Source organism: Ahaetulla prasina, chromosome 4 (assembly GCF_028640845.1).
Source record: "Ahaetulla prasina isolate Xishuangbanna chromosome 4, ASM2864084v1, whole genome shotgun sequence".
NCBI classification, from domain to species: Eukaryota; Metazoa; Chordata; class Lepidosauria; order Squamata; family Colubridae; genus Ahaetulla; species Ahaetulla prasina.
In genome coordinates this window covers 9,044,383-9,060,929 of record NC_080542.1, presented here as the reverse complement: position 1 = coordinate 9,060,929, position 16,547 = coordinate 9,044,383, and the positions used below count along the sequence as shown (strand labels likewise).

The following is a 16,547-nucleotide window of genomic DNA, read 5'->3' as shown; positions in this document are numbered from 1 at the left end:
CCCTTAACACATCCTTAGTCCCAGGACACATATTCATATTTTTAAAGTTTTGCAAAAAGCCAACATGAATCCATTGTAATATCTGAGTTTATAATACGATACATATACTCAGTATATTATAGAGTATATCTTTAATATACTCCATAAGACAGCTGCTAAAACAGAAACTATCTTCTTATATTTGCCAGTCAACACTGTGGGCTGATGGCAGCTCTGTAGCACACCTAATCTGTTGGATTGAATGGGAATCTCTTGAAAAAAAGATTCTTCAGATAACCCTGTCCCAAGCTATATAGCTTTTTAAAGGTGACAATCACCACCTTTGATGATTGTCACCTTTTGGTGAATTGTACCTTGAAATACACCAGCAGTACAACTCACAGAGTAGAGGTTGATGTGGGAATGCTCTTCAAGAGCAGCTGCATGTAGAACATATTGCAGTAATCTAAGCAGAAGCGTACATGGGCTTGGGTGATGGTAAACAAGGCCTCTTAGCCCAGGAATGGGCTAAATCTAAGGAGAAGCAATGGGTTTGTCTGGGGTAGTGTCACCCCATCCAAAAACTAGACATAGAAGAACATAATATCCAAAACTATTTCTTCTTGCTAGGGTTGAGTCAGAGATGGTTTCATCCCATCCAGATGAGTGGTGAAATCCAAATTTTTTTACTACCAGTTCTGTGGGCGTGACTTGGTGGGCGTGGCAGGGGAAGGATACTGCAAAATCCCCATTCCCTCCCCACTACTGGGGGAAGGATATTGCAAAATCCCCATTCCCACCCCACTCTGGGGCCAGCCAGAGGTGGTATTTGCCGGTTCTTCAAACTACTCAAAATTTCTGCTACCGGTTTTCTGGTTTACTCAAAATTTCTGATACCAGTTCTCCAGAACCTGTCAGAACCTGCTGGATTTCACCTCTGATCCAGACCCAGTTTTCAGACACTAAGATACAGCATCCACAGCACCACTGAAGTGGTGGATAGATTTTTTTTCTCTTAACATCAACAATAAAGGAATCAGCACTCAAGAAATATGCTGTAGACTATCATATGATAGGATAACAATAAAAGTTTAAAAGATATTCAGATGAAATCTGAAGTTCATGGGATTGTCCAAAGCAATGGTGGTATAATTTTGAAGCTTTGATGAATACCATGTTCTCCCATCATAAGGATAGGCAATCAATTCTAAGCCTTTTCTTACCCAAAGCTGACATACCCAATGCCATGAATTGCTACTAGTAGAAATGTAGACATGAGTATATTTGTAGATAGGCTTAAACTTTCCCCATATATCATTATTTCTGGTCCTCATGACACAAGGTGGACCTCAGGGAAGGACTTTAGAAAAATAGAGGTAAAACCAGATTCCGCAGATAAATACTTCATTCTTCCTTCTACCCTACTACTTACTTTTGGATAGTTGCAGCCAGACCTCACACACTTTGGTCCATTTCTTTTGCTGCACCTGAAGGCCTCTCTAGCCAATAACAGAGGTCCAGATTGATCCAGAATTCTGTTATCAGCTAAAGAGGCCTTCCTGGCCTTGCCGGATGAAGAAGTTCCTGAAGGGCTCTAATAGTGAAAAAGAGGCCAGGAGCGATGAGCGCAAGTGAGGTGCTACTGGTTCTCCACTGGTGCTCAAAATTTCCACTACCGGTGGCAGAGAACCAGTAGTGGAAATTTTGAGTAGTTTGGAGAACCAGCAAATACCACCTCTGGCTGGCCCCAGAGTGGGGTAGGGCTTGAAGTAGAGATATAAAGTTGGGTATCATCACCATATTGATAAATTACCTCATGGAGTGACCTCATGTAGATGTTAAACAGGACATGGGTGAAAAACGAGCACTGAGGGACCCTCATGATCATGGCCATGATCTATACTTGCCTATCAACACCACCTGAAGTTGATGTCAGAAGAAGGACCAGCACAATACAATACCAATCACTCCCAACCCCTGGAGCTGCCCCAGACTGATACTATGACTGATGTTATTGCTTCTGAGAGGTCAAGAAGAGCCAGGATGGATGCACCACCTTCATCTCACTCCTGCCAGAAGTCATCCATGAGTTCAATGAATGCCATCTCCGTCCCATGTCTTCAGACAGACAGAATGAGGTCTAGATAATCCACTTCATCCAAGGTCATTTGTAGTTTTTTTTTTATTTCATTTTGTCACAATAGTATACACAAACATCGACATAAAACAACAACACATCATAAAAGAAATACATATATATATAAGCAAAAGTATGCAACAACTATGTTAATTTGATATAATGAAGGGAACAATAGGACAGGAACGGTAGGCACTTTTGTGCTCTTATGCACGCCCCTTATAGTCCTCTTAAGAATGGGGTGAGGTCAATAGTAGACAGTTTTTGGTTGAAGATTTTGGGATTTTGAGTACAGACTATGGAGTCAGGTAATGAGTTCCAAGCATTAACAACTCTGTTACAGAAGTCATATTTTCTGCAATCAAGTTTGAAGCGGTTGACATTAAGTTTGAATCTATTGTTTGCTCTTGTATTATTGCGATTGAAGCTGAAGTAGTCTTTAACAGGAAGGATATTGCAATAGATGATTCTGTGTATTAAACGTAGGTGATGTCGGAGTCGGCGGAATTCTAAGTTTTCTAATCCCAGGATTTCAAGCTTTATTGCATAAGGTATTTTGTTGTTTTTGGAGGAGCGAAGAACTCTTCTAGTAAAATATTTCTGGATGCGTTTGATTGTATTAATATCAGAGATGTGGTATGGGTTCCAGACAGATGAGCTGTATTCAAGAATAGGTCTGGCAAATGTTTTGTATGCTCTGGTTAGTAGTGTAGAGTTTTTTGGAAAAGAAGCTGCGTAAAATTAGGTTTACAACTCTTAGAGCCTTTTTTGCTATGTAATTGCAGTGGGCTTTGGCATTTAGGTCATTTGATATGAAAACTCCAAGGTCTTTGACAGGGTGGGGGTCGTGGTTGCCATGCAATCACTCTGGACATTCTCATCTCTAAACATAGACGATTGGAACCTGGGTGAAAATTGTCTATCTTGGTTGGATTGTGTGATACACCATTATGGAGGGGATACACCACTGTCTCTTTAAGAAAGAGCTGGGATCACTCTTTCTTTCAAGGAGGAGTTCATTACTATCAGACCCAATCTCATATTCCTTTCCACACACTTATGATTATATATGCTTATATATATTACAGTTTTTTCATGCTTATGCTTATATATACTGTTGTGACAAATAAATAAATAAATAAATAAATAAATAAATAAATAAATAAATAAATAAATAAATAAATAAATAAATAAATAAATAAACAAACAAACTTTAATAAGCCAGAAAAGGAATGGACCTACTACACAAGTGGCCAAACTAGCAGCTGAGACGGTTTTGTCCATTTCCTCTCATTCCATGGGCTCAAAATCTTCTCAGATCACCTTGCAAGACCCCACACCTCACACAGATCCTGCTTTTAAAATTGAAGTCCAACATGGAGCTCAATTGAGTGACATTGTCCAGAAGATGTTCCATGACCTTTTAAGTATTGCTCCCTCCAAGAAGGGACTGAGTCACCTGAAACATGGATTACTTATACCACACTGGATCCAAAAGTATGGATGAGACTTTCAGAGATATACCCAGCTTCAGGTGTGACATCAGTGGAAAATCTAAGGCGGCATAGTGATCACAAGCCAGGAGTTTCTAAAGGCTTGAAGACTGCCCCACCACAGATTCTTGAATGTGAAACTTATTCAATAGGTTGGGATCCAGGATCAATTGGCATCATTGCTGATGCACCAGTCTCCCTTCTAGGTAGCAACCTCCCAACCTGACCTTCTTGACTTCATTTTTGAGATGTCAGTGGAGTTGCTCAAACTCATGGTCTCGGGGAAATTTAATCTGCTTTTTGTAGAAGAGGGCCTATCCAGAATCATTCAGAGCCTGATACGGGCAGTGGTCACATACTTGATAGGGTATTTCTGTTGGAGCAGTGACAATATGATCTAAAATTGGAGCAGGGAAGGGGTTCTTGGTGTTTTTCTTGTCGTGGTCATATTACTCCCTGATTACCATCAGATTCTTTGGCAGCACTATCAACTGCAGGGAGGCCTCTGTGGCTCAGACTGGTAAGACAATCTGTTATTAACAGCAGCTGCTTGCAATTACTGCAGGTTCAAGCCCCACTAGGCCCAAGGTTGACTCAGCCTTCCATCCTTTATAAGGTAGGTAAAATGAGGACCCAGATTGTTGGGGGCAATAAGTTGACTTTGTATATAATATACAAATGGATGAAGACTATTGCTTGATATAGTGTAAGCCGCCCTGAGTCTTTGGAGAAGGGCGGGATATAAATGCAAATAAAAAAAAAAGTAAGAGATCAGTCTGCCCTTGATTGACTAATGTACCCGCAAGGCTATCATAAAAGCTATGGACTGTTTAAGCAGATTAGCTGAATGAATCATATGACCCATGGGTCACAGCTTTGAATAGAGGGGAAAACCAAGGTTATGGATTGGATCACACCTATGTAATCTTTGGCATCTCATGGAATAGAATATAAAGTTTATTACAGTCATAGACCAGCAGAAGTCAAGAATAATACCAATCACAATAGTAAATAATAACATCCATAACAATAACATACATTGTAACATACATTTTGGATCGTGCTCATGTGTACTTGATGAATAAGCGGATATAAGTATGGATGAAGTAAGACAATAGATCTTATTATCTTATTGGGAAGGAGATAAAATAAGACAACAGATATCCAGACTGTTGCTGGTAGAGAACAAAGAACAAACTCATCATCCTTCCAATAATGATTCAGGGAGATAAATTTTATTAAAATTAAAAATAATTGTTGATTTGAAAAGAAATGTTTTACATTACATTATTTTACATTACTTCTTTGTCTATATACTAGACACCCCCTAACTTTTCACTAAAAAAAAAAAAAGAAACTTTACAATGGAGAGTGTGAATTCAAATTCACATTTTAAACTTCATCAATATACTCAAAATTATAATGGATAGTTCATGAAAACTAATTGTGGCAGCCCAGAGAACATATGAGGACAGTTGGAAAATTATCAACACTTGATTATAAAATTGTTTCTCTCTAGTTCTCAAAAATCACTAGTCTTCCCACACTACATTTGTGAGACATCCTAAAATATCATTGGAGAAAAGCTTGAACTTTCCCCTAATGCAGATTTCCCCTAAATCCAGATTTCAGAGTTACAAGTAGATCAGAACATTAAAGACCCTTTAATATAAATAACTTAACAATTATTTTCTAATTTTGATGAATCTTACTCTTAACTTAAAAATATAATCAAGCAAAGAAAAATACATTTAAGAATGTCTCTTTATTAATTGTTCCTTGTTGTTTAAATCAGGCCTCAACACAATGATGTAACACTTGGGGAAAAAGATACATCCTAGGAGTGCAGCACTAGAGCACAAGATAGAGAAGATCTCCACAGCCACCATGGCTTTTCCTCTGGTGCTCAGGTAGGTTGGGACAAAGGAGACCCACACACTGCAGAAAGCCAACATGCTGAAGGTGATGAACTTGGCTTCGTTAAAGCTGTCAGGTAAATTACGAGCCTGGAAAGCCACAATGAAGCTGGCAAATGAAAGGAGGGCCATATAGCTCAGGACACAATAAAACATAAAAACTGACCCTTCGTTGCACTGTACAACCATTTCATCAGTGAATGAGTGCACATCTAACTCTGGGAATGGGGGAGAAGTTGATAACCACACAATACAGATGCTTGCTTGGAATAGAGTGCAGAGAAGGACAATAGAAACGGCCAGTCTTTTCCCCACCCATGTCCTCATCCGAGATCCTGGCTTGGTGGCCTTGAAGGCAAGAGAAACAAGGATGGTTTTGGCCAACACACAAGAGATGGACAATGAGAAGGTGAGGCCAAATGCAGACTGTCTGAGGAGACAGGTGACTTTCCCAGGTTGTCCAAGAAAGAGCAAAGAACAGAGGAAACAAAGCAGAAGGGAGATGATGAGAGTGTAGGTGAGATCCCGGTTGTTGGCTTTCACAATAGGACTGTCCTTGTGCTTAATAAAAGTTCCCAGCACCCATGTTGTAATGAGGGAAAACACAGCAGCAAGACAAGCTAAACTATATCCTAAAGGTTCTTCATAAGACAGAAAGTTTATCCTTTTCAGGAGGCATCCATTTCTTTCTTGGTTTGCATAGTGATCTTCTGAACATGGAACACAAGCTATCATGTCTGAAATTGGGGAAAAAACGCACCCATGTTGCAGTGAATAAATGTAGAATAGCAAAAATGGCTAAACTGATTCCTACAAGTTCTCCATAAAGCAAGTAGCTAATTGTTTTCACGATGCATTCCTCTTTGTTATAATTTGCTTACAGATCTCCAGGACATTGAAAGCAAGTAAGAGTTTTAAATGAAATGTTTCCCCTAAATTTCAAGTGAAAACGGAAGACAGACTATCAAGGAGGTAATTCCAAAAAGATCAATATTTCACTAGAGGTGAAATCTAAAAAATTTTGCTACCTGTTCTGTGGGTGTGGTGTGTCCTGTGGGTGGGTGGGTGTGTCCTGTATCCTGTGGATGGGTGGGTGTGTTCTGTGAATGAGTGGGCGTGGCCAACTCAATGTCACTCACAGCCATGCCCACTCAGTCACAACCCCCCCCCCACCAAGCCATGCCCACAGAACCCAGTAGGGGAAAAAAATTAATTTCTATTCTGCCGTTTCCCTTTCCCTTGCTGGGGAAAGGCCGGAGTCAGGTAATGGTGCATTCCCTGACCTGGTTGGGGCAGGCAGCGGCTCTGGGGCCTTGGGGAATTGACCCCGGCCCCTGACCAAAAGGCGAACAGGTGGCGAGCTGCCTTCCCGGTGTTCCGGTATCCAGCTTGCGAAGGCTGGACTGCAGGCTGTGGAGTGGTTCAGGGGCGTGGCCAGCCAGCAATTGCTACTGGATCGGCAAACCAGAACCAATCTCCGCTACCTACTAGCCTGATCCGGTTCAATCCGGTAGCATTTCGCCCCTGTATTTTACACATATTTCAAAGAGAAACTACATCAAAACAAGTATTTTCTGACACTACAAGACAACATTTTTATTAAATAATCTTATTTCCTTTTTTTCCCCTTCACTTCTTTTAAAGTTCATTTTTGTGGAGCATAATAAATGTAATTGGGAAATGGAAATAATTAGCATTTGAAATAAATCATTATTGTTGTTATTATTTTTAAAATAAATGTGTTAAAATTGAACTGTTTTGTTTCTTTCAAACCTAACACTTTTCAACTTGTCAATGAACCAGAGGGAGGAAAGGGGGAAATAGAATGTTCACATCAGTGGTTGGTTGTTACCGGTTCTCCCTGGATCGGGTCAAACTGGTAGCAGCTATGCAGGCGCATGCCCATGAGCAAACCAGTAGCAATGGGTTTTAAAAAGCACCCCTGGTTCGAATGTGTGCATGGACGGTGAGAGAGGTCAACACTGAAGCTGACTGAAGAAAGAGATGGACTGTTTTCATAACAAAAGGACATGTCATAATTGGACATTGTGATCACCCGGGGTGGGAAGAATGGGAAAGTACTGTTTAACTAAGCAAGCATTTGCACGGGAATTCCAGAGCTGGTTTTGATTCTTCAGTACCAAAATGGTGTATCCAATAAAGTTTTATTTTGGGGAATTCAAAGATCCCAAGATTGTTTCTATTTTTTTGGGTTCACTAGTCAGACAGCTGACAAAATGTTTCATTAGGCTAATAACAAACCGTAAGTTCTCAATCCTTCCTTCCTTCCTTCCTTCCTTCCTTCCTTCCTTCCTTCCTTCCTTCCTTCCTTCCTTCCTTCCTTCCTACATCTCCAACATCTCCAACGATCCATCTGTTAAGCTACTAAAGTTCACAGAAGACACAAAAGTTCTGAAGTTCGCAGATGACACAACAGTGATTGGTCTCATTCAAGACAATGATGAATCTGCATATAGACGAGAGGTCGAATGACTAGCCTTGTGGTGCAACCAAGACAATCTGGAACTGAACACACTCAAAACCATAGAAATGGTGGTAGACTTTAGGAGAAACCCTTCCATACTTCCACCTCTCACAATACTAGACAACACAGTATCAACAGTAGAAACCTTTAAATTTCTAGGTTCTATCATATCGCAAGATCTAAAATGGACAGCTAACATCAAAAACATCATCAAAAAAGGACAACAAAGAATGTTCTTTCTGCGCCAACTCAGTAAGCTCAAACTGCCCAAGGAGCTGCTGATTCAGTTCTACAGAGGAATTATTGAGTCTGTCATTTGCACCTCTATAACTGTCTGGTTCGGTTCTGCAACCCAACAAGAAAGACACAGACTTCAGAGGATAATTAGAACTGCAGAAAAAATAATTGCAACCAACCTGCCTTCCATTGAGGACCTGTATACTGCACGAATCAAGAAGAGGGCCGTGAAAATATTTATAGATCCCTCACATCCAGGACATAAACTGTTTCAACTCCTACCTTCAAAACGACACTATAGAGCACTGCACACCAGAACAACTAGACACCAGAACAGTTTTTTCCCGAAGGCCATCACTCTGCTAAACAAATAATTCCCTCAACACTGTCAAACTATTTACTAAATCTGCACTACTATTAATCTTCTCATCGTTTCCATCACCAATCTCTTTCCACTCATGACTGTATGACTGTAACTTTGTTGCTGGCAATCCTTATGATTTATATTGATATATTGACCATCATTTGTGTTGTAAATGTTGTACCTTGATGCAGGTATCTTTTCTTTTATGTACACTGAGAGCATATGCACCAAGACAAATTCCTTGTGTGTCCAATCACACTTGGCCAATAAAAATTCTATTCTATTCTATTCTATTCTATTCTATTCTATTCTATTCTATTCTATTCTATTCTATTCTATTCTATTCTATTCTATTCTATTCTTTCCTTCCTTCCTTCCTTCCTTCCTTCCTTCCTTCCTTCCTTTTTTCCTTCCTTCCTTCCTTCCTCACCAATGGAGGTAAATGAATATCATTCAGATTTGACTACTACAATGTGCTCTACATGGGGTTGCCCTTAAAATGTATCTGGGAGCTTGAATTGTTTCAACATGAAGTGGCCGGCATGGTTTTATACAAGCCAAGATTTATATATGTTTCACCTCTTTTACAGAAGTTCCATTGGATGCCATTTCACTGTGTTGTTTGTCACCTTTAAAGCTCTACTGTTCTGTCCTCCCTTGCCTCCGTCCGAGTGATGGCTTAATTAGCTGGCACTATCAGCTCTGGCAGCAAAAGAGCGAGCGTATGCTGTCTCTGTTATCTCTCTCGACGCCGATAAGTCAAACAGTACTTCAGCTCTTAGTTCAGCAGTTAATTTGCCTGCTATGAAGAGACACAGCAGCTCTCGCTGCCTTTACATTCTGTGGGGTGTGGCTCCATGACTCAGCACTTCCTAGGCTTGCCCCACCCCTGCTTCTGTTGCTCCCACCTCTCCTGCCTACGGAATCCAGGGTCCAGCCAGGCCTGATTGCCATCAGCTGGGTCTGGAGGTGTGGCCTGGGGTGGGGAAGAGTCAAGGAACGGAGGCCTCGTTATCTCTTCCACCTGGCCTGCCTCTGGCTCCTGGAGCTGAGCCAGGGAAGCCGGTGCTCCCGAGGTAAGTCCTGACGGCCCTTCCCCCTCACTTTCCAAGTCACTTTCTGGCAGGAGGCCCAGCTCGGGAGGCACAGACACAACATCTACATAGCTTAGAGACCAGGTTATCTGAGAGATTGGTTTTTCCCACTTATACCCAACCTAAGATAGGAAGTGGGATATGTTACGAGCTCACTTTCTTAAGGAACTCCATCTGAAGAGACCAATCTGGTGGGACCAAGAAGGAGGTCTTTTCCATAGTGGCGATGTCGTGTCCCACTCCTCCGCTGACGGCGGGTCAGGGAAATCCAAATCAGGCTTGCCTCTGCAGCTCTGCCCAAAGTCCTAGCAAAGTCCTCAGAGCAGGCAGGAGACCAGTAAGTGACTTCAGCAAGATAAGTTCGACTTTGCCTGACTCAGAGACTGCCAGAAAGAAGATCCTTTATATAGGCCATGGGGTGTGGCTCCATGACTCAGCACTCATTAAGGCCTGCCCCTCCCTTCCTTCTGTTGCCTCTGCCTATCCAATCTTCTGATGCGAGGGTCACACCAATCAGCAGCTGTTGGAAGTAAACTTTCCTCAGGCTCACATGCTGTGGAGGAGGGGGAGGGGTCTAGCTGCTCCGTTTGCCTGGGCATGGAGCCAGGGCTGGGGCCGGGGGATGCGCCCTCCTCTGCAGCCTGCTTGGGCATGGAGCCAGGGCTGGGACCGGGAGGTGCCCCCTCCTCTGCAGCTTGTCTGGGCATGGAGCCAGGACTGGGGCCGGGAGGCATACATTCCTCCGTGTTCGGGAGCAGATAAGCAGACCCCGGCTGCGGTGAGAGCGGACAAGACACAACAGGCTCCTTCCTGTGGAACATCTTCTCTGTAGAATTAAGATTGGTGACACTCTATAGAAAGGCCTTGAATAGCAACAGCAATAACACTTAGACTTATATACCACTTCATAGTGCTTTTCAGCCCTCTATAAGTGGTTTACAGAGTCAGCCTATTGCCCTAAACAATCTGGGTCCTCATGTTTATATTTTACAATCTCTTTTGTATATCTTTGCTGTTTCCAAATAAAAACTAGTGAATATGCAATCTGAAAACTAATTAGCTGAAAGCATGCTACAAAATATTTTCTCAAAAATACCCATATATGTATTTATTTGTAATGGCATTCTGGCTGATATTTCAAGTTCATCTCTATGGCAACAAAAATCAGAGAAGTTGTTAACATACCAAACGTATTTGAGATTTTCCCTTCTGGGCATGGAATGCAATCATAACAGCAGAATTTTTTCCCTTCATTCTTTCTTTTCTGATGACCAGGCTGACAATGTTCATTGCACACAGAGATGGGAAGCACCTAGTTTTCAATATCAAAGATGTTGGAAAATGAGGATTTCTTGTTTTGAATAAAAATCAGTTGTTAATTGTGTTTTCCTGTTAAACTAAAAAGAAAAGTCCTATCCATTCTAAATATAAAAGGAACAAGAAATAAATAGGATTTCACAATGTATTTCCAATCAACCTTAAATCTGCTGTTTGAATTTGTGAATACACTAGATCTGAATTTCCAATTTTGTAACATACCAGAAATTGAATATGGGATTCATTACATCGATTCATCCATTTATTCAAAAGGAATGAGTCAATCAAATTTGTTTTAAATCACATCAAACTTTCACTCAACTAAGTCATTTAAATATAGTCATTTAAATGCATTTATTTTCTTTCACATTTTCAGTTCACTATTTAAGAGAAGTCTAATAAATAAGGAACACAATATTAATGAAGTTAGTTTTCAACAATTAAACTGAAAAAAACAAAGTCTTTTTAATCTGGTTATTCCTCAGAATCTGCCTGGAAAGAGAATAGAAAATTTCCAATCAAAATTATCCATATGAGGATGTCATATAAACTCTCTTTAAAACTATACCTGGTTAAATGACCTATGCCAAACAATCATGTCCTCATTAATGACTAATTCCTGTCCTTTGAGAGCATCAGGATCCACTTTTCCAATCTTACATCTCTGGAAACTTGAATTGGGAAAGGCGACGATGTTGATGATATCAAATCCACCTTCCATCTTCTTTTGATCATAAAATGTCATGACGTCTCCAAGAGAATTATTGAATTTCATGCCTTTAAGAATTTGGTGAAGCTATATTATTAGGAATCAAAAAAATAGAAAACAAAGAATAGAAAGATATCGGTAATTTTGTATTAGTAGTAGTAAGCATTTGAATGAGAAACTCTGAAAATATAGAAAGACTATTTCTTCAACCTCTTGAGAACCTGTTTGCTTCCCTCTGCATTTGGGGGATAATTCAAAGGATCAGATACTTCTGAGTGAGTCATAGTCAAATATCAGATGAAGTGAATTGCAGCAAGTTTGTTCCCAGTCCAACATATGATGTGGAAGTAGAGAAATAATTTCCAAAATCACATTCCTTCTCTGATCCCTTCCTCATTTTCTAAGTAAGCCTAACTTGCCTCATCTTCTTGTGACTTTCCACCCATTTTTCAGTTCATTCACTTCTCATAGAGATAAGGCTGCTATGAACATGGTAAAAACTAAAAGATAGCTGACACAACTAAATAGAATCCCTCTATTGTCTTCAATAATATCGGTAGTTATGGGAAAGAAATTACACATTAACAATGCAAACAGCCTACAAAGAAAACCTGTACAAAATGTTTTATAGATGGCAATTGCCACCAGCAAAAATAGCAAAAATGTTCCCGAATATGTCAGCGGAGTGTTAAAAATGTAAACAGGTACCAGGATCTTACTATCAAATATGGTGAATCTGCCCAATGGCAAAAAGTATTGGTCAAAGATAAAAAGGTGGTTAGAAGAGATGACAGCACAACAAATAGATCTAAAACCAGAACTATTCTTACTAAGTATACTACCAGGGAAATACAATAAAAAAAATCACATACTTAATGTTACATGTAATAACAGCAGCTAGAATCACATATGTACAAACTTGGAAAAATGAAAGTATACTTATAGACAAGAAACTAATAAAGAAAATATTAGAATGTGCCAAATTGGACAGGTTAACAATGGAACTTAAAGACGAAGAGAAATCAGAGTATTACTTAACATAGGATTCATTGTTCAAATGGTTAGATAACAGATGCAGAGATTAGAAACTTAATAACAAAAGAAGATTAACTATATATATATATATATATATATATATATATATATATATATATATATATATATATATATATATAATAAGCAATAGTACTATTGGACTGTACATGACTATAGATTAAACGTATAGAGTGATAAATGTATGGAGCGTTATGATACAACTATGAAAACAATGGTTATAACTATGACGTACAATATGTATTTAAAAGAGACTATACTGTGTGACTATGAGAATAATGGTTATAATCAGGGTGTATAATTCTATATATACTTAACAAGGACATGATACAGCCAGTACACTGTCTTTGGAAAACTGGAACTGTGATGTATAATAAAGGAAAATGTATAATAAAAATATTAAAAATAATAAAAATAATAATATTGGTAGATGAAATGCCTAAAAAGCTATAGGAATTTGAAAACCAGGACCGGGATCCTATTTCGTATAAGTCTTAATCCTTGCATTCTGAAATTGTTCATGGAGTAAAATGGAAAACATTAAAGTATGAAAGTAAAGGAATAAATATAAACTTTTATCAAAGGATGAACTATATAAATAGCTGCTTCTTCCCTGTTTGAATAATATAGCCTAACATGTATTTACCATGATTTCATAAAATTTATTTATACAACACAAATCACCTGCCATGGCTGGGTATCTTCATATTCTAATAATGTATGTCTCCTCAAACGCCTGTGATTAGATCTAAGTAAGAGGAGAGCATGCAAAGCTTGGGCCAATACATAGACAGCATTATAGATACTATAACTGTGCCCAGTCAACTGCATCTCAAAAAGAGACCCAGGAATGTCCTCCAACTTTTCCTCTCCAGTACAAATATCGTTGTCCACCAGGGTTGAGCGAGGAGATGGCAATGAACAATCAAAGGCTTGTCCCCAGAAAAGTGGAAAAAATCCATCTTCTTGAATCCAAGGAGGTTTTATCAACTTCAGGAATACCTTGAACCCTGGAATTTGTTTTGAGGGAATTGTGAAAAAAAGGGCACCATCAAAGAACTGTCGATCCCACTTTCTTTGCACTCCAGTTAAAACATAATCAATTTGGGCAGTCATGATCCACACTTTCCCCAAGGAACTCTGCCCAACTCCGGGATCCAGCATGAATATAATAGTTGTCACCCATGCAATTGTCAAAGCGTCTCCACACACAATAAAGGCATTGATCTTCTCATCATTGATGCCATCATAAATAATCGTTGCTTTTCCAATCATCTCATACATTTTATCCCATTGGGTTAAATATGGAATTCTTTGGATGGAAGCGGAACAGATTCCATGTTGGGAAAGGAGGGTTTCAATGGTCTGCAAGAAACGTTCACCATTCATATTATCAGTAGTAAGGATCCCAATCCAGGTCCACCCAAAATGTTGAAGCAGTCGGATAATCCCAATGTACTGAGAAGATTCATTGGGGACAATGGAATATGAAGATGACATTTCACTGTTATCATCACTATTCCGAGGGGCAAAGGAACCATAAGTCAGCTAAAAGAAAAAACACATTTTGTGGAAAGATATTGCCAGTAACATATTCAACTCCTTTAGTAAGTTCGTTTTAAGCTGAAAGGTAATTCTCTTGTGTCTATTCTTCAAGCACCTACCTGTGGTATCTTGTATGAACCTACAATGTCTGCCATATAGGATGATGTTTCAGAGGTGAGTCCCCCTATAATGGCCATAAAGTTTTTCATAGTGTCACACTTGTAGTTGGGGACAAATTGCTGGGATTTAAAGAGTAAATCCAAGGTTGTCCGATAGGTCATCATTGGGTGATAATAGTTGTCATGGATGTGAAAACCAAGGGTGACATTAGACAAGATTTGTGGATTCTCGTTGACCTCCTTCACAGCAAAGGACAAGGAAAGGACATGTTGATAGAATTTAGTTAACACCCTGTAAACAAAATTTGCAGTGTGTTAACAAAAAAAATCACTTTTTCAGAAGTTAACTTTAAAGGAGATTTTATGTCTCAACAACAATTGCTTTAGCTGAGTTAAATATATCTATAACCTGTAAAAAAAGGTTACGCTAGAAAGAGTGCAGAGAAGAGCAACAAAGATGATTAGGGGACTGGAGGCTAAAACATATGAAGAAGGGTTGCAGGAAATGGGTATGTCTAGTTTAATGAAAAGAAGGACTAGGGGTGACATGATATCAGTGTTCCAATATCTCAGGGGCTGCCACAAAGAGAAGGGAGTCAAGCTATTCTCCAAAGCACCTGACGGAAGGACAAGAAGCAATGGGTGGAAACTAATCAAGGAGAGAAGCAACTTAGAACTAAGGAGAAATTTCCTGAAGGTTAAAACAAATAATCAGTGGAACAACTTGCCTCCAGAAGTTTTGACTGCTATAGCACTGGATGTTTTGAAGAAGTTGTTGGATAACCCTTTGTCTGAATTGGAGTAGGGTTTCCTGCCTAAGCAATTAGCTGGACTGGAAGACCTCCAAGATCCCTTCCAGCTCTGTTATTCTATTCTATTCTCTCCTCTCTGTGTTTTAGGTCGGGCTATTTTATGTCAATCGACAATTCTGTCCTCCTGAAATATTGTCTGCGATTGACATGGTCACTGAATGAATCAACACATCATCAGTTTTCACGGGTAAAATTTCAGAACCTAAAACTGTTCTTCATTCTTTCCGACAAACTTAAAAATAAAGTCTTCTAATGATATAATAGCTTGCTGTCCACTTGTAGGCTTGATGCTAGATAAATGTTCTTTCTCGCCTTCCATCCATGCATTGAAATTTTCCTAACTACTAAAGAGGAGAAGATAGAAAATCCATACTCTTCAATTGCAAAAAAATCTTGAGAAGGATGCTTCTGAAACGAAACTTCATTAAAATGGTAATGTATCAGAGAAACCATCCCTCCGAGAATGATGTCACCTTGCTGGTACCACTCATACGGAGTAGGTATTGGATCCCTTACATGACATGCTAAACTACTCACTCTGACTATTGGGATTATTAAAAGAAGAAGAAAAAACATCTGGGTAGCAGAAAGTCTTCTGCAATAGGGGTGGATCTGATTTCACTACAGTCAAAATCCTGCATCGGCAACTATTAGCCTGGCTGAATACATCTCTGTAGACTTTTGCTACTACTAACAGAAAACAAGAATGTAGTTCGAGACCGTCTTTTATTAAAGTTGCCAAATCCACCCAACACTTTGCTCAAAGGACAGCTCCCTGGTAGTATTGAAGACACAGTCGGAAGCAAATGAAAACGTAGACTCTACCCTTCCCTGTTCTTACTCTTACTTGGAACTCTCTATGGGGATAAAACCTTTATATACTTTCTCATTCTCACTGACAGATTCTTTGTCTCTGCTTCAGATGTTTACATCTTTGCTCAAGTGAACTAATTACAAGCCACTAAAATAATTCTAGTGGAGACCGTCAATTTCACTCTGAATGTCACCTGTCATTAAAAGAGACAATAAAATAAATAGTGGAGTAGTAAAAATTAGATTTGATTGTATAATTGCTTTCCCAGTTTCTCCCAGAAGCACTCTTCACTTATGGGAAGTACAGGCATCATCAACTTTGCAAACTCTCTGTAAATTCAACTTTTAAAATAACCAAACACCAAATGGCAGAAACATATTTGCAGTTGTTATTTCTCTAGTAAAATTCATACTTCCTTAGAATTATTTTCCATTATTTTATATAGAGAGCGGAGCTTTTTTTTAGGTGGGATC

The 16,547-nt window shown here is 39.3% G+C and overlaps 1 protein-coding gene across 1 annotated transcript; it reads right to left on the bottom strand.

Moving 5' to 3' along the window:
* Positions 1-5,360: 5,360 nt before the first annotated feature.
* LOC131197105 (vomeronasal type-2 receptor 26-like) lies at positions 5,361-15,713 on the bottom strand. Its single transcript, XM_058180750.1, has 6 exons — positions 15,634-15,713; positions 14,449-14,740; positions 13,469-14,332; positions 11,591-11,818; positions 10,891-11,017; positions 5,361-6,262 (listed from the first exon to the last, which is right to left on the bottom strand). Exons 1-6 carry the CDS (start codon positions 15,711-15,713, stop codon positions 5,361-5,363), a joined length of 2,493 nt encoding a protein of 830 aa, XP_058036733.1.
* Positions 15,714-16,547: the final 834 nt, after the last annotated feature.

Bases quoted from the DNA above. Each gene is read 5' to 3' on its own strand.
- LOC131197105 (XM_058180750.1), bottom strand. From the start codon at position 15,713: ATGGTTTCTCTGATACATTACCATTTTAATGAAGTTTCGTTTCAGAAG. The intron at 11,018-11,590 runs GTATAGTTTTAA...ATTGAAAACTAG, and splicing joins GGCATAGGTCATTTAACCAG to GTGCTTCCCATCTCTGTGTG. The intron at 6,263-10,890 runs GTATGTTAACAA...CCCCAATTTCAG, and splicing joins GAAAATCTCAAATACGTTTG to ACATGATAGCTTGTGTTCCA.